The 14,671-nt window shown below is 43.6% G+C and overlaps 1 protein-coding gene across 2 annotated transcripts; it reads left to right on the plus strand.

Annotated features, from left to right (window-relative positions):
• The first annotated feature begins 6,612 nt into the window (after positions 1 to 6,612).
• On the plus strand, positions 6,613 to 11,320 carry LOC140721383 (uncharacterized). 2 transcript variants are annotated; one of them, XM_073036226.1, is made up of 2 exons: positions 6,613 to 7,681; positions 10,521 to 11,320. In XM_073036226.1, exons 1-2 carry the CDS (start codon positions 6,671 to 6,673, stop codon positions 10,776 to 10,778), a joined length of 1,269 nt encoding a protein of 422 aa, XP_072892327.1. In that variant the 5' UTR covers positions 6,613 to 6,670; the 3' UTR covers positions 10,779 to 11,320. The 2 variants fall into 2 exon arrangements, with proteins under 2 accessions (XP_072892327.1, XP_072892328.1); XM_073036227.1 differs by having other exon boundaries at positions 6,613 to 7,597.
• The last annotated feature ends 3,351 nt before the right edge of the window (positions 11,321 to 14,671 follow it).

Here is a 14,671-nt window from a genome sequence, read left to right on the forward strand (position 1 = left end):
GCTCTCTCACTCTCTATCTCTCTCCCTACATCCCATCCTCCCCCCCCCCTCTCAAACACTCTCCCTGCTGGCTCCCGTATCCCACACTGTCTTCCCCTCCTTCTCACCCTCTAAATCTACCACTCACTCTATGCATTCTCCCTCTTCGCCCTCTGTCACTCCTCCTCCTCCCCCTCTCTCCCGTCACACCACACGCTCTCCACCTCATCCCATACAGTGGTATGCGAACGGCTGGGCACCACTGGTCAAACTTTCTGTTACTGTGAATAAGTGAGTAGAAGGTGAACTGGTCTCGAAAAGTCATAAAGTTAAAGATGAAACATTCTTCAACATTTTAAGCAAGTTAGTGTATTATTTCTGTTTTGTACAATTTTAGAGTGGGGGAAAAAGGAAAGGAGCACCATGGAAAAGTTTGGGCAGCCCAAGAGATTTGAGCTCTCAGATAACTTTTACCAAGGTCTCAGGCCTGAGTTAGCTTGTTAGGACAATGGCTTGTTCACAGTCATCGTTAGGACAGGCCAGGTTATGCAAATCACAAAGCTTTATAAATACCCTGACTCCTCAAACCTTGTCCCAACAATCAGCAGCCATGGGCTCCTCTCAGCAGCTGCCTAGCACTCTGAAAGTTAAAGTAATGGATGCCCACATAGCAGGAGAAGGCTATAAGAAGATAGCAAAGTGTTTTCAGGTAGCCGTTTCCTCAGTTCGTAATGTAATTAAGAAATGGCAGTTAACAGGAACGGTGGAGGTCAAGTTGATGTCTGGAAGACCAAGAAAACTTTCCGAGAGAACTAATCGTTGGATTGCTAGAAAGACAAATCAAAACCCCCATTTGACTGTAAAAAGACCTTCAGGAAGATTTAGCAGACTCTGGAGTGGTGGTGCACTGTTCTATTGTGCAGCGACACCTGCACAAACATGACCTTCACGTAAGAGTCATCAGAAGTAAACCTTTCCTGCGTCCTCACCACAAAAATCAGCGTCAGATATTTTTCTGATATTGAAGGAGAGGTTGTTTTCTTGACACCAGACAGATGTTGTTCAGAGCTCAGATAGAGTCAGCATCAAATGCTTGAGCATAGTGTGATGAATGTGTTGAGCTGTGGAAATCATGATGCAAGAAGCATCGTAGCAAAGCCAGATGAGCCCAGGGCATGGAATTATGATATCGTAGGCATTACTGGGAATTGGTTCCACCCAACAGTCTGAGGGATATAGAGGAACAAATTTGTAGAGAGATCACAGACTATACCAAGAAACAAAAGTTGATATAGTAAGTGATTTTAACTTTCCATATATTGACTGGGACTCCCATACTGTAAAAGGACTAGATGGGGTAGAGTTTGTCAAATGAGCCTTAATCAGTACGTAAAACATCCGGCGTAGAAGTGTGCAATAAGCTGTTGGGAAATGATCCAGGGCTGGTGACAGAAATTAGTGAATGGCAACACCTTGTGTATAGTGATCATAATGCCATGAGATTCCAAGTAAGTACCGAAAAACAGAGATCTGGACCTCTCTTGAGATTTTAAATTGGAGAAAGATCAATTTTATGGTATTTGCAAGGATTTGACAGGTGTGGACTGGGACAGGCTGTTTTCTGGCAAAGGAGTACTTGGTGAGTGGGAGTTCTTCAGAAGTGAAATTTTGAGGGTGTAGAGTTTGTATGTGCCTACCAAAATAAAAGGTGAAAGGTAACTGGTGCAGGGAACCTTTGTTTTCAAGAGATATCGAGGCCCTGGATATTTTGTTCCTCTAAATTCTTCAGGCTGTTGGGTGCTACCAAGACACATTAATGACTACAATATTATATTTCCACACCCTGAGCTCATCTGACTTTCTTTAGTTGTCCTCTCCTGGTTTCTAAAAGCTTATTTGTCCTCTCTTTGGCTTTTTTTGTTGGTTTTGGGTTCTCATTTCAGCCACGGTTGAGTCCTCCTGCCTTTCCAATGCTTCCACTTCGTTGGGATGTAGTGATCACTCAGGTCCCGAGTTGCTCCCAGAAACTCCATCCATTGCTGCTCCATCGTCACTCCTACCAGATTCCCCTTCCAGTCAGGTTTGGCCAGCTTCTCTGTCACAGAAACGTGGAGAAGGTCAGAACAGAAACATGCCCACTCTGGACAAACAGAATGGTGACCTATACGGGACTCAAAATAGATGGGGGAGGTTTTAAATAGTTGTTTTGCATCCGTATTTGCTCAGGAGATGGACACAGAGTCGATAGAAGTGAGACAAATCAGCATCAACTTCATGGACCCTGTACAGATTACAGAAGTGGAGGTGTTTGCTGTCTTAAGGCAAATTATCATGGATCAATCCCCAGGGCCTGACAAGCTGTTCCCCAGGACCCTGCGGAAGACAAGTGCAGAAATTGTGGGGGCCCAAGCACAGATATTTAAATCATCCTTAGTGACAGGTGAGATACTGGAGGATTGGAGGACAGCCAAGGTTGTTCTGCTGTTCAAGAAAGGCTCTAAGGATAAATGAGAAAACTTTATGTTAGTGAGCTTGACATCAGTAGTGGGAAAGTTATTAGAACATATGTGCAGGAACCGGATATGTAAATATTTGGATAGATGTGGACAGATTAAGGATAGACAGCATGGTTTTGTGCATGGTAGGTCATGTCTAGCCAATCTTATAGAGTCTCTGGAGAAAGCTATCAGGAAAGTGGATGAAGGCAAGGCAGCTGATGTTTTCTACATGGGCCCACACTTGACAAAGTCACATATGGGAGGTTGGTTCAGTCACTCAGCATTCAAGATGAGACAGTCAATTGGATGAGGCAATGGTTTTGGGAAAGGTACGCTGCAACCGGAGTTTCTCCGGTTAGCGGACGATTTCCCTCCGTGCCTCTCTGGCGTCGTGGGGGTATGCTGCAACCGGAGTTTCTCCGGTTAGCGGACGATTTCCCTCCGTGCCTCTCTGGCGTCGTGGGGGTACGCTGCAACCGGAGTTTCTCCGGTTAGCGGACGATTTCCCTCCGTGCCTCTCTGGCGTCGTGGGGGTACGCTGCAACCGGAGTTTCTCCGGTTAGCGGACGATTTCCCTCCGTGCCTCTCTGGCGTCGTGGGGGTACGCTGCAACCGGAGTTTCTCCGGTTAGCGGACGATTTCCCTCCGTGCCTCTCTGGCGTCGTGGGGGTACGCTGCAACCGGAGTTTCTCCGGTTAGCGGACGATTTCCCTCCGTGCCTCTCTGGCGTCGTGGGGGTACGCTGCAACCGGAGTTTCTCCGGTTAGCGGACGATTTCCCTCCGTGCCTCTCTGGCGTCGTGGGGGTACGCTGCAACCGGAGTTTCTCCGGTTAGCGGACGATTTCCCTCCGTGCCTCTCTGGCGTCGTGGGGGTACGCTGCAACCGGAGTTTCTCCGGTTAGCGGACGATTTCCCTCCAAGCCTCTCTGGCGTCGTGGGCAACCGCGTACGAGGCAAGTTACAGCAGAGGTTCCAAAGAAATCAGCAGCCCGTAACCCGGCATGGATGGAAAGTGTGCAGGGGAGCCGGCTGGATTCAAATTCAGGTTCATCCTGAAGTCCGGCACTGTTACCACCAGCCAGATCCGGAGATTTTTTTCCAATATTTTTATTGATTGTGTGTATATATATAAACTATCAAAAATGTTAAAATGGTACCAAATACCGTATATTAGAAACACACTTATAATCATGAATACCCTATATTCATGTAAATTGACTTAAATCATAATATTGAAATCTTCTAATTTTATCATTATACAAAAAAAATCTAATCCGCTACCAACAAAAAGCTGCTTGGTAAAAAAAAGAAAAAAAAAGAAAAACGTCCTTATCATTATAAAGAAATAGATGATAATATGAGCCAACAGCCGTACGTAACAACAAATCAAATGCTTTGAAAATAATTCAAAAATGGTCCCCATTATGTTTGAAAGTCTTTGATTCAGAAATTGAACACCAAATCTTTTCGAAATTTAAGCATGACGTAACATCACGTAGCCACTGATCAGGTATGTCCAAAATCATATCTTGCCCTCCAACAATACCAAATAAGGCAGTCAAAGGATTAGGCTTAAAATTAACTTTAAAAAGTGCAGAAAAGCTTTGAAATACTTCCTTTCAGTACTTTTGAAGACTCGGCCATATCCGAAACATAAGAATCAATGAAGCTAATCCATAGTTGCATCTGTCACAATAGGGAGACATATCCAAATAAAAACGAGAGAGCTTATCCTTAGTCATATGGGCCCTATGGACTACTTTAAATTGTGGGAGGGAATGGCAGGCATATAACGATGAAGTATTAACCAATTTATAAATTTCATTCCAGGTTCCTCAGAGATTGAAGTCTGCAAATCTTGTTCCCAGAGATTTTTAATTTTGTCTAAAGGAACATTTCTCATTCTCAACAGCATGCCATAAATATTGGATATTGAACCATTCTGAAAAGGTTTCAGATTAAAAATTACATCTAATAAATTCTTATCTGGACTTTTTGGAAATGTATGCAATTGAGACTGCAGAAATTCCCTAATTTGCAGTTAAAAAAAAAAGTTTTTTGGTAAGCTATATTTAGCTGACAATTGCTCAAGCGAAAAGATTTCCTCCAACTAACAAATCCTGGAAGCATTTAATACCCAGTCTATCCCATTCTTTAAAAACTACATCGATCAAAAAGGTTTAAAAAATAGCTAGAAAAAATAGGACTTGATAGAGAATGTCTCATTAAAACAAAATATTTTCTAAATTGTATCCAAATCCTCAAAGTATGTTTAACTACCAAACTGTCAGTTAGTTTACTTAAAGATAAAGGAAGTGAAGATCCAAGAAGAGAAATAATAGAGAATTTATGAACAGAATTAGCTATAGAAACCCAAGCAGGACAGTCCTCATGATTAATATAGTATGACCAAAATGTGAGGTTTCCATATATTGCCTGCCCAGTAATAAAACATAAAATTTGGTAAAGCTAAACCTCCATTCTTTCTTGCTTTTTGAAAATGAAATTTATTTAGTCGAGAAAGTTTATGTTTCCATATATAGGAAGATAGGGTAGAGTCAAGAGAATCAAAAAAGGATTGAGGAATAAAGACGGGTAAGGCCTGAAAAAGGTATATAAATTTAGGTAAGATTCATTTTAATAGAATTGATTTGGCCAATCAACGATAATGAAAGAGGCAATCATTTTGAAAGTGTCCGTTTAATGTAACCCGATAGAGTGAAAAAACTTCCTTTAAATAGTAGCTTATAAATCTTAGTAATTATTACACCAAAATAGGTTAATTGATTTCTTACAGTTTTAAAAGGAAGGTTAGTATGAATGGGTACCAAATTATTCAAAGGAAGAAGTTCAGTCTTATGTAAATTTAGATTATATCCTGAAAATTGGCTGAAACAAGAAAGTAAAGAAAGCACAGAAGTTTCGACCTTAGAAATATAAAGTAGTAGGTCATCGGCATAGAACAAAACTTTGTGAATAATACCTCTCCTTAATATCCCAGCGATACAGTGAGATTCTCTAAAGGCAATAGCTAAGTGTTCTAAGGCCAGATCAAAGATCAAAGGACTCAAAGGACAACCTCAAAGGACCAGACTGGATTTATTAAAGATCAATATTCTCATTTCACTATTTGTTGTTTATTAAATGTCATTTATTCTTCTTCTAAAGAGACATTGGAATGTGTGACATCCTTAGGTGCTGAGAAGGCCTTTGATTGGGTTGAATGGAATTATCTATTTAAAACATCAGAAAATTTAATTTTGGGCCTGATTTTATTCAATGGTTTAAATTCCTTTATTTATATCCTTCTGCTCGGGTTTTAACTAATCTCAGAATTACAAACCATTTATCTCCAATGTGGAACTAAACAAGGTTAGGAGATATTTACATGGCATTAAGTCTATGGCACTTTAAATTAATAGTACATAAAAGAAAATCCCAGCTGTATGTCAACAAAAAAGCTACTTGCGTGAGAGTGTTTCAGTTACTGTGGGGCTAGGCACCCATGCCGCTCAGGGGGAACGGGGAATATTACCAATGGAGAGAGTCAAACTGAGCCAAGTAACAGACTGGAGATGGCAGAAATGCCCCATACTTATAGCGCATCAGAGAGTTTGATGGTCATTCCAGATACCAACACTTTGCCCAGTTAGAAGGTGATTTCTCTCTCCAACTTGGGTTGAACCACACTGTAACAGTGTGATATCAGATCACACGTTGGCAACTCAAGTGAGCTCATCTGAAATGTTGTCCTTCACCCACTGATGAATTTTTAAATCTTTTCAGGTTAAAAATGACAAGGAATTTGTCAATGGAAATTCAAACACAGCACACCAGTTTTGCTGTCTCGCTCTAGATATTTAAGAAGTGGAGCGAGGGATTCACTCGATCATCCTTCCTGCTCAGACTGTGGAGAGGGATTCACTCGGTCATCTGACCAACTGGCACGCCCATCATTTTACACAAGGGAGAGGCCATTCACCTGCTCAGACAGTGGGAGTGCATTCACTCGGTCATCTCATCTGAAGGTATATCAGCAAGTTCACACTGGGCAAGGCCATTCACCTGTTCTGTGAGTGAGAAGGGGTTCAGTCGGTCTTCCCACCTGTGAACACACCAGTCAGATCACACTGGGCAAAGGTTGCTCATCTGCTGAATTTGTGGGAAAGTATTCACTCGGTCATCTGATCTAATGGCTCACCTGCGAGTTCACACTGGGGAGAAGCCGTTCACCTGCTTGGACTGTGGGAAGAGATTCACTCGGTCATCCCATCTGAAGGTACATCAGTTAGTTCACACTGGGGAGAGGCCATTCACCTGCTCAGACTGTGGGAAAGGATTCACTCGGTCATCTGATCTAATGGCTCACCAGCGAGTTCACACTGGGGAGAGGCCATTCACCTGCTCAGACTGTGGGAAAGGATTCACTCGGTCATCTGATCTAATGGCTCACCAGCGAGTTCACACTGGAGAGAGGCCATTCACCTGCTCAGACTGTGGGAAGGGATTCACTCGGTCATCCCATCTGAAGGTACATCAGTTAGTTCACACTGGGGAGAGGCCATTCACCTGCTCAGACTGTGGGAAAGGATTCACTCGGTCATCCCAACTGAAGGTACATCAGTTAGTTCACACTGGGGAGAAGCCATTCACCTGCTCAGTCTGTGGGAAGGGATTCACTGATCCATCCAAACTACAGAGACATCAGCGAGTTCACACTGGGGAGAAGCCGTTCACCTGCTCAGACTGTGGGAAGGGATTCACTCGGTCATGTAAACTGAAGTTACATCAGCGAGTTCACGCTGGGGAGAGGCCATTCAGCTGCTCAGTCTGTGGGAAGGGATTCACTCAGTCATCTGACCTACTGGTACATCAGCGAGTTCACACTGGAGAGAGGCCATTCACCTGCTACGAATGTGGGAAGGGATTCACTCGGTCATTTGAACTGAAGGTACATCAGAGAGTTCACACTGGAGAGAGGCCATTCACCTGCTCAGACTGTGGGAAGAGATTCACTCTGTCATCTACCCTACTGGTACACCAGCGAGTTCACACTGGGGAGAAGCCATTCACCTGCTCAGAATGTGGGAAGGGATTCACTCGGTCGTTTGAACTGAAGGTACATCAGAGAGTTCACACTGGAGAGAGGCCATTCACCTGCTCAGACTGTGGGAAGGGATTCACTCGGTCATCCCATCTGAAGGTACATCAGTTAGTTCACACTGGGCAGAAGCCATTCACCTGCTCAGACTGTGGGAAGGGATTCACTCGGTCATGTAAACTGAAGTTACATCAGCGAGTTCACGCTGGGGAGAGGCCATTCAGCTGCTCAGAATGTGGGAAGGGATTCACTCGGTCATTTGAACTGAAGGTACATCAGAGAGTTCACACTGGAGAGAGGCCATTCACCTGCTCAGAATGTGGGAAGGGATTCACTCGGTCATTTGAACTGAAGGTACATCAGAGAGTTCACACTGGAGAGAGGCCATTCACCTGCTCAGAATGTGGGAAGGGATTCACTCGGTCATCTGACCTACTGGTACATCAGCGAGTTCACACTGGGGAGAGGCCATTCACCTGCTCAGAATGTGGGAAAGGATTCACTCTGTCATCTACCCTACTGGTACATCAGCGAGTTCACACAAGGGAGTGGCCATTCACCTGCTCAGAATGTGGGAAGGGATTCATTCGGTCATCTGACCTACTGGGACACCAGTCAGTTCACACTGGGTAGAGGCTGATCACCTACTTAGACTCTGGGAGGAGATTCTCTCAGTCATCTCAACTTTATGTGCATCATTGAGTTCACACTGGGGAGGGGCCGTTCACCTGCTGTGAATGTGGGGAAGGATTCACTCAGTAATCTAACCTTGTGACACAGTACTGGATTCACACTGGGGAGAAACTTTAAATAAGCTGCATGCTGGATATTTGTCCATCACCATTGCTGAATGCAATTTCAAGAGTGACTCATAAATTATTGCTGCTGATCACCACACCCAGTTCTGCACACTGGTCACTGGGCATGGGAGGAGTTTCTTCTGCTGCACATTCACATTTAATGGGACTGGAGTTTAATATTCTGGATCTGAGAGAAGTAAGTCAGTTCTATTTTAAACTCTGTCTCCAGTACTTGGTGAATTTATAACACACCTAGCGTACAGTAGAGTGTCAACTCAGGCCGGCTGGATCCTGCCAGTGGTTCTGTTCCAGGACAGTCCTTTTCATTTTTTCAATTTTATTATTGATTTCCAGTAAAAAAATACAAATCAGTGGAGAGGTTTAGCAAACAGATAATACAAAAGACATAAACAGCAATAAAGAAAAGTATATATTGTCAAAGTCAGATAGGTTTAATGTTATGCTGTTATATATACAGTGTAATCAAAAAAACACAACTCTTAACAAATCGTTAAAAAAATTGGAAAATGTTATTTATATGCAGGAAAAAAACAGTAAACTAAATAAGAAAAGAGATTGGGCAGTCCAATTGAGGATAGAATTAGAAGAAAAACAAACAGTAAAGGCACCCTTCCAGTCACCTCCAAACCTTCACAGATAAGGATTTTCCCTAAAGAGAATAAAGAAAAAATAAATTAAATGATATGAAAATATTGAATAAAGGGTCACCAGACTTGCTCAAAATTAAAAGATGTATCAAACGTCCAGCTTCTAATTTTCTCCAAGCTTAGATATGACATAATGGAGGTGAGCCAATAGAAAACAGTAGAGGATTAGATTCTTTCCAATATAACAAGATAGTACTCCTAGTCAGTAAAGTTGAAAAGGCAGAATTTGCCTTTTCATGTTGAGCAGAAGCAGATACTCTCCCTATTTCCTCTGGAATAATCCCAAAAATTGCCGTAAGAGAAATTGGGTTGAACATCCACATCTATAACTTTAGATAATATTCTAAACACATCTCTTAGAGCAGCTACTTCTACGTTATATCTGTCACAAATAGTGCTTATATTAGGAAATATATGCGCCAATTTATCTTTAGACATATTGGCCCTAAGTACTATCTTAAACTGAATAGAGAGTCAACTCAGGCCTGCTGGACCCTGCCAGTGATTCTGTCCCACGACAGTCCTTTTAAATCCTCCCCTGTTGTTCACCTCTTGTTCCCCCTGTGGGACGGGTTCCAAACAGTCACCACTCTGTGGGTGAAAAGGTTCCCCTTGAATTTTCTCCAGACTGAAGAAGTTGTGCTGACTGCAGTTCTGTCTGAGATGTTCTTTGCCCCTGAAATCTCTGAGCTGAGGAAGAATGACATTTGGATTTACTCTCCTTATTCATGGCTCATTTCCACATTATGGGTCATTTTCCCTGCTTCTAAAGGGTTGTTAGAAAACACCACTGTCCTCTAAAGACTGAAAGCAGAATGCGAAAACATTGGTTGGATGTTCAAAGGAGCAGGGTCAGAAACCAGAGGTGAGTCTGCACAGGGCAGAGTTTGGGGCTCTGGACGATGGTCGAGGTAAGAACGTATGATGAGGAGAAGGAAATCAGCAGCGGGGTGTGGCAATGAATGACAATAGCAACATTTGGAAGCTGACAGAGAAAATAATTTGTTTGCCTGACTAATGACACAAACAATACCTGTGGTGAGGTGCTCCACTGGTCAGGGAACGTGTGTGTTCAGAATTGTTATATCTATCGAGGGATTTGCTTGTTTATCCTGTAATATTATATCCGGATGGTTATTATGGATTGTCCTATCTGTAATAATGTATCAATTATCATATAAATTGTGAGATTTTGACTAAGTGGATCAGGCTGGAATTTATTGTACCTTAATTAGGTTAACATGGTCATTCATCCGTTTGTATTTTAAAGCAAGATTTTGGTGAATGATATTTGCCACTTGATTGCAGCTGTATAATTAATCAGATTGAGTTCAACTGCCGCAGGATCCTGGAATGTGTTGGATTGTGTCTGGTTTCTCTTAGCATTTTCTGCATTGATTGCCTTGTTTGTATTGTATGTATTTGTGATTTTCTTCCCCTTTTGCTAACCACCTTGTCCTGTATTTCTGCAAGGAACCCCTCTGTTTCTGGGAAGAGGTCTCCAACTCTCAGTCCAGGTGCTCGGTGCTTCCTTGTCAACATCTATTCTGCTCAGATCATTGGGATGTCTCCCATGGAAGGTCATTCTCATTCCACTGGTTAATGTTTTCTTCCACAGTGATGATTTGTTTTTCTGAGGTAGCATCTCATTTAAGTTTTCTGGTCTGTATTTCTTTTCACAATTGCATGTACACATATGGAGTGCTGAATCGTGTTCAAATTCAACTGTAATCCAAGATGGCGGCGCGACGGAGCTTGCAGCGGCCATTCCGGAGCTGGTTATCTGTTATTTGTGAAGCGGGGTGCCGTGCGCAATCATAATCGGATGAAAAACGGACGTGGGAGCACGGAGGAACATCTGGAAATCTCCAGGAAGACCTTCTTCGTTGCTGCTGCTGCTGTGAGATCCGGGACTCAGCTGGGAAGAACAGGCCCCCATTCCTCGGGGTCGCGTTGGCGGGGCAGTCTTAATACGCTCGGCAGAGGATGGTGCTCGGAGAAGCTGTGCCGGAGGCGCGGAGGTTCGCCGGACATGGAGTCCGCTGCGGTCAGGTCGCTTTCACTGTGTGCTGTGTCTGCGAGGCTGAGTCGGGCGGCGCCGTGGAAGTCCATAGCGGGGGTATTCCCTTCTGCTGCCTGCGTGGGATGACGAGTCTATCGGGACCCTGTGGACGTGGAAACTGTGTGCTGGTTTCTTTTGAACTTATAGTCTTTTAACATCTTTGGACTATTTTTACTGTGCCCATGGTCTGTTTTTTTTTAATGAATTATGCTATTGTTTGCACTGTTGTAACTACGTGGTTTCGTGCAGGTTTTGTAGCTTTAGTTTTTGGTCTTGTTTTGTCTGGTGGGTTTGGAGCTCCTTTCAGGGTAACGTGCTAAGACAGTAGCGCGATATTAATACGCAGCATTCTCTCCGGACACTGGATTGGGGATTGCCAAACGTTATGTGGATTTTCTGGTGTAGTCTGTTTTGTCATGTGCTTTTGTGATATCATTCTGGAGGAACGTTGTCTCATTTTTTTAACTGCATTGCATTTGTGGTTTCTAAATGACAAATAAACTGAATCTGAATATAATAACGTGTTTTGATTTACTTTGTTTATCTGTGCGTGGCTCATCGGAGGATGCTGTCCTTTCTTTCATAAGTAGTTGTGTGTTCTGTGTGTTGTTTGTGCTGCTGTTCTTTACAACCCGGCTCGGAGAAACCTTGTCTAGTTTGTTGGTGTGCATGTGTGTTATTAAATGACAGCAAACTCGACTGGAGGTAGCTAGGCCACACCACCCTCCGAGAAAAACATAGACTGACTGTCCAAACCATGTCCAAACCAAAGAAAGGTGAGGAATGTCAGAGTCTATATCCTCACCTAGACAGCCTGTGCCCAGGCAGGAATCGGGTCTGGACAAAGTTTTCCCGTCTTTGTGGCTCCTTTCCTTGACGCCACTCCTTCTAACAGGCATTCACGCTCTCCCTCCCTCCGAACATTATTCGCCACCATCACCCTCGCTCTGTCTCTCTGACATCCAACCGCCATCCCTATGGATGAAATTTCCGAATATAAGGTTTACAGGGCTGTATGTTGCTTAAGCTTTGTGAGATTGTGGACTTCTGCGTTTTCCACGAAATAATATCGTGCCTGTCACTACTGTTCCTCAGAACCATAATACAGCTGCGCAAATGAGATGAGTTTAACAATAAATCATGAAAATAAACATTGTGAACTAACTCCATTGTTCTGCTGAGATTTCACACACCTCTCTGCTACTAGATATAAAGAGAAGCATTATACTTGTACCTTAGAGTTCCACGCATGTGGACTCTCCGTGATAGCATGTTAAATAAAAGATTTGCCAACTGAACTTGATTCTTTAACATCTCTGACAATTTGCCTTAGTTAAGCAGGATGCCAACAAAATAGTTTCAAGCGATGGAGTAACTGTGGGTGGGAATGGCAACTTCGAGTTAGCTACCCGTTGTGTGATCCGCTTTGAGCCTCCTGGCCCATGACCGGGTAGAAAGGACGGCATCGGCAAGATCAAGTAGGGAAGACCGCAGCATTATGTGAAGTATTGTGGAAATTAAGGACTTGAGGATCCGGATCCTAGTCCCACCCAAGATGTTTTCCGATTAGTAAACAAATCCAACAGGTATAAATAAGTCTTCAAGAGGCGAACGGAACGAAATGTCGTTCAAGCTTGAGTTGCGACTGATTGTCTTTCCTTTGCAGGAGCAGGTAAGTAGATTGAAGGCGGATAGGAAGTAGTAACAGTAAAGTTGATCAGGAATGCGGGGGAGAGAGTTTCCTGTAAAGACAAAGATGCAAACCAGGTAAGTAGATTGAAGGCGGATGGGAAGCAGTGACAGTAAAGTTGATCAGGAATGCGGGGGAGAGAGTTTCCTGTAAAGATAATGATGAAAACCAGGTAAGTAGATTGAAGGAAGATGGTAAGTAATGATAGTAAAGATTGCTGACAGAAATGCGGGGTGAGTTTTCTCTGTAAAGGTAAAGAAAAAGAATGAGAAAGTTGCGCCGGTAGATTGAACGAGTAGCGAAATCCCGTGGAGAGCCGCTGGTGCCGCCAATCTCCACTGCTGATGATGGCTAGTTGGAAAGTGGATAAACTAGACATGTGATTCCTTTTACCAGTGACTTGTGTGGTTGAAAACAAGGACGGTGGCGCTATGGGAGTCTTTGGAGATAAAGAAAATTATATATTTTAAACAAGATACTGTTAGAGGAGACAGAGACTCTACGCGGGTTTAATAAAGTGTTTTGATTTATGTAATTGACTTTGTTATTTTGAGCCTGGTCAACGGAGTATGTTGTCTTTGCTTTCCTAAGTATCTGTGGGTTGTGTGTGCTCTGGGTCGGGGAAACGAAATGACAATAACCTTGACTTGTCTTGAGAAAAGGCTGGAGGTAGCTCAGCGGCATCAGTCTCCGAAACCAATAAATAGACCGACTCTGCAGAAGACGTCCGAACAGAAGAACCGGGAGGTGTCTCAAGGCTTATATCCTCACCGGAGAGAGTCTGAGAGAGCCCGAGCCCGTCCCGGATTCAGATCTGATCGAAGTTTTAATGTTCGCAGAAGCTGTACGACAGAATCAAACACGCCGACCCGCCTTATAACGCCCAGGCAACCGAAGCCGAAGAGCAGAAGGGGGATAAACCGCAAGACAAAGAACTATCCAAGGAAAAATGAGCCCATTTTCAGGGTCGCTTGTCCACTGGCGGATGGGACTAAAAATCAAACGGGACATGAATATTATTTGCGTATTTAACCAGGAAACGGGAAGCGAATCAGAATAGATCCTGTTACACAATATCCAAAACAAAAGATTTGCCCGGTCGCGGTAATCCGGCCGTGGGCCCTGTCCCAGGTTCAAGCTATGGGACAAATTTGTAAGATTTATAACCCCTTGCCTGGAAATGGTCAGATGTTATTGAAAGTGGTGCGTGGGACCGACTTGGACTGCAGTGCAAGGACATTGTGAAGTCCGCAGAGGAATAAAGTGAGAAACGATAATGATGGAGATAACGTTACTGATGGAAAGTGGTTACAGGGCACCGTGTAAGGTTGCCATTATCGGGAAGCCATAGTGATTTTGAAGAGGTTGTCAGGTGCAGACAAAAAACAGGAGAAAATATGACTGACTGTGCTTCCCGTTTCCTTGACACATGGGAATCATCTGCTGGAATAGACTTGCAGGACAACTCTGCGCTACCGTGCAGATAGTCCAGACATTCTTAAACTGCCGAACGACGCTTATTATCTACGGCAGTGTATTCCGACATGCCGACCTCTGATTCATTTCCATTGCACCGCCCGATACACTGACACATCTCAGCCGAGCGATCACCAGAAGCTCCTTTCCGTGACTGACAGAGCAGAAACTCTTTCTTTAACAGGACGCAACTATTATGGTCCAGAAGACACAGTAGCAGAACTGTTTATGAGTGAAGAACAGAATGAGCGAATTAAATTGCCAAACGTAACCCCTCATGTCACCACAGCCATCAAACCCCCTGCAACTCCTGAACTACTCGGACCCGTGCTTCAGACTTTACAGGGTTAAACCGCACACAGTCTACATCACTGCCTAATACTAACGCTGCTCTGC

Source organism: Hemitrygon akajei, unplaced genomic scaffold (genome assembly GCF_048418815.1).
Source record: "Hemitrygon akajei unplaced genomic scaffold, sHemAka1.3 Scf000054, whole genome shotgun sequence".
Lineage (NCBI taxonomy): Eukaryota > Metazoa > Chordata > Chondrichthyes > Myliobatiformes > Dasyatidae > Hemitrygon > Hemitrygon akajei.

Bases quoted from the DNA above. Each gene is read 5' to 3' on its own strand.
- LOC140721383 (XM_073036226.1), top strand. From the start codon at position 6,671: ATGGCTCACCTGCGAGTTCACACTGGGGAGAAGCCGTTCACCTGCTTG. The intron at 7,682-10,520 runs GTACATCAGTTA...TATTTCTGCAAG, and splicing joins CTCGGTCATCCCATCTGAAG to GAACCCCTCTGTTTCTGGGA.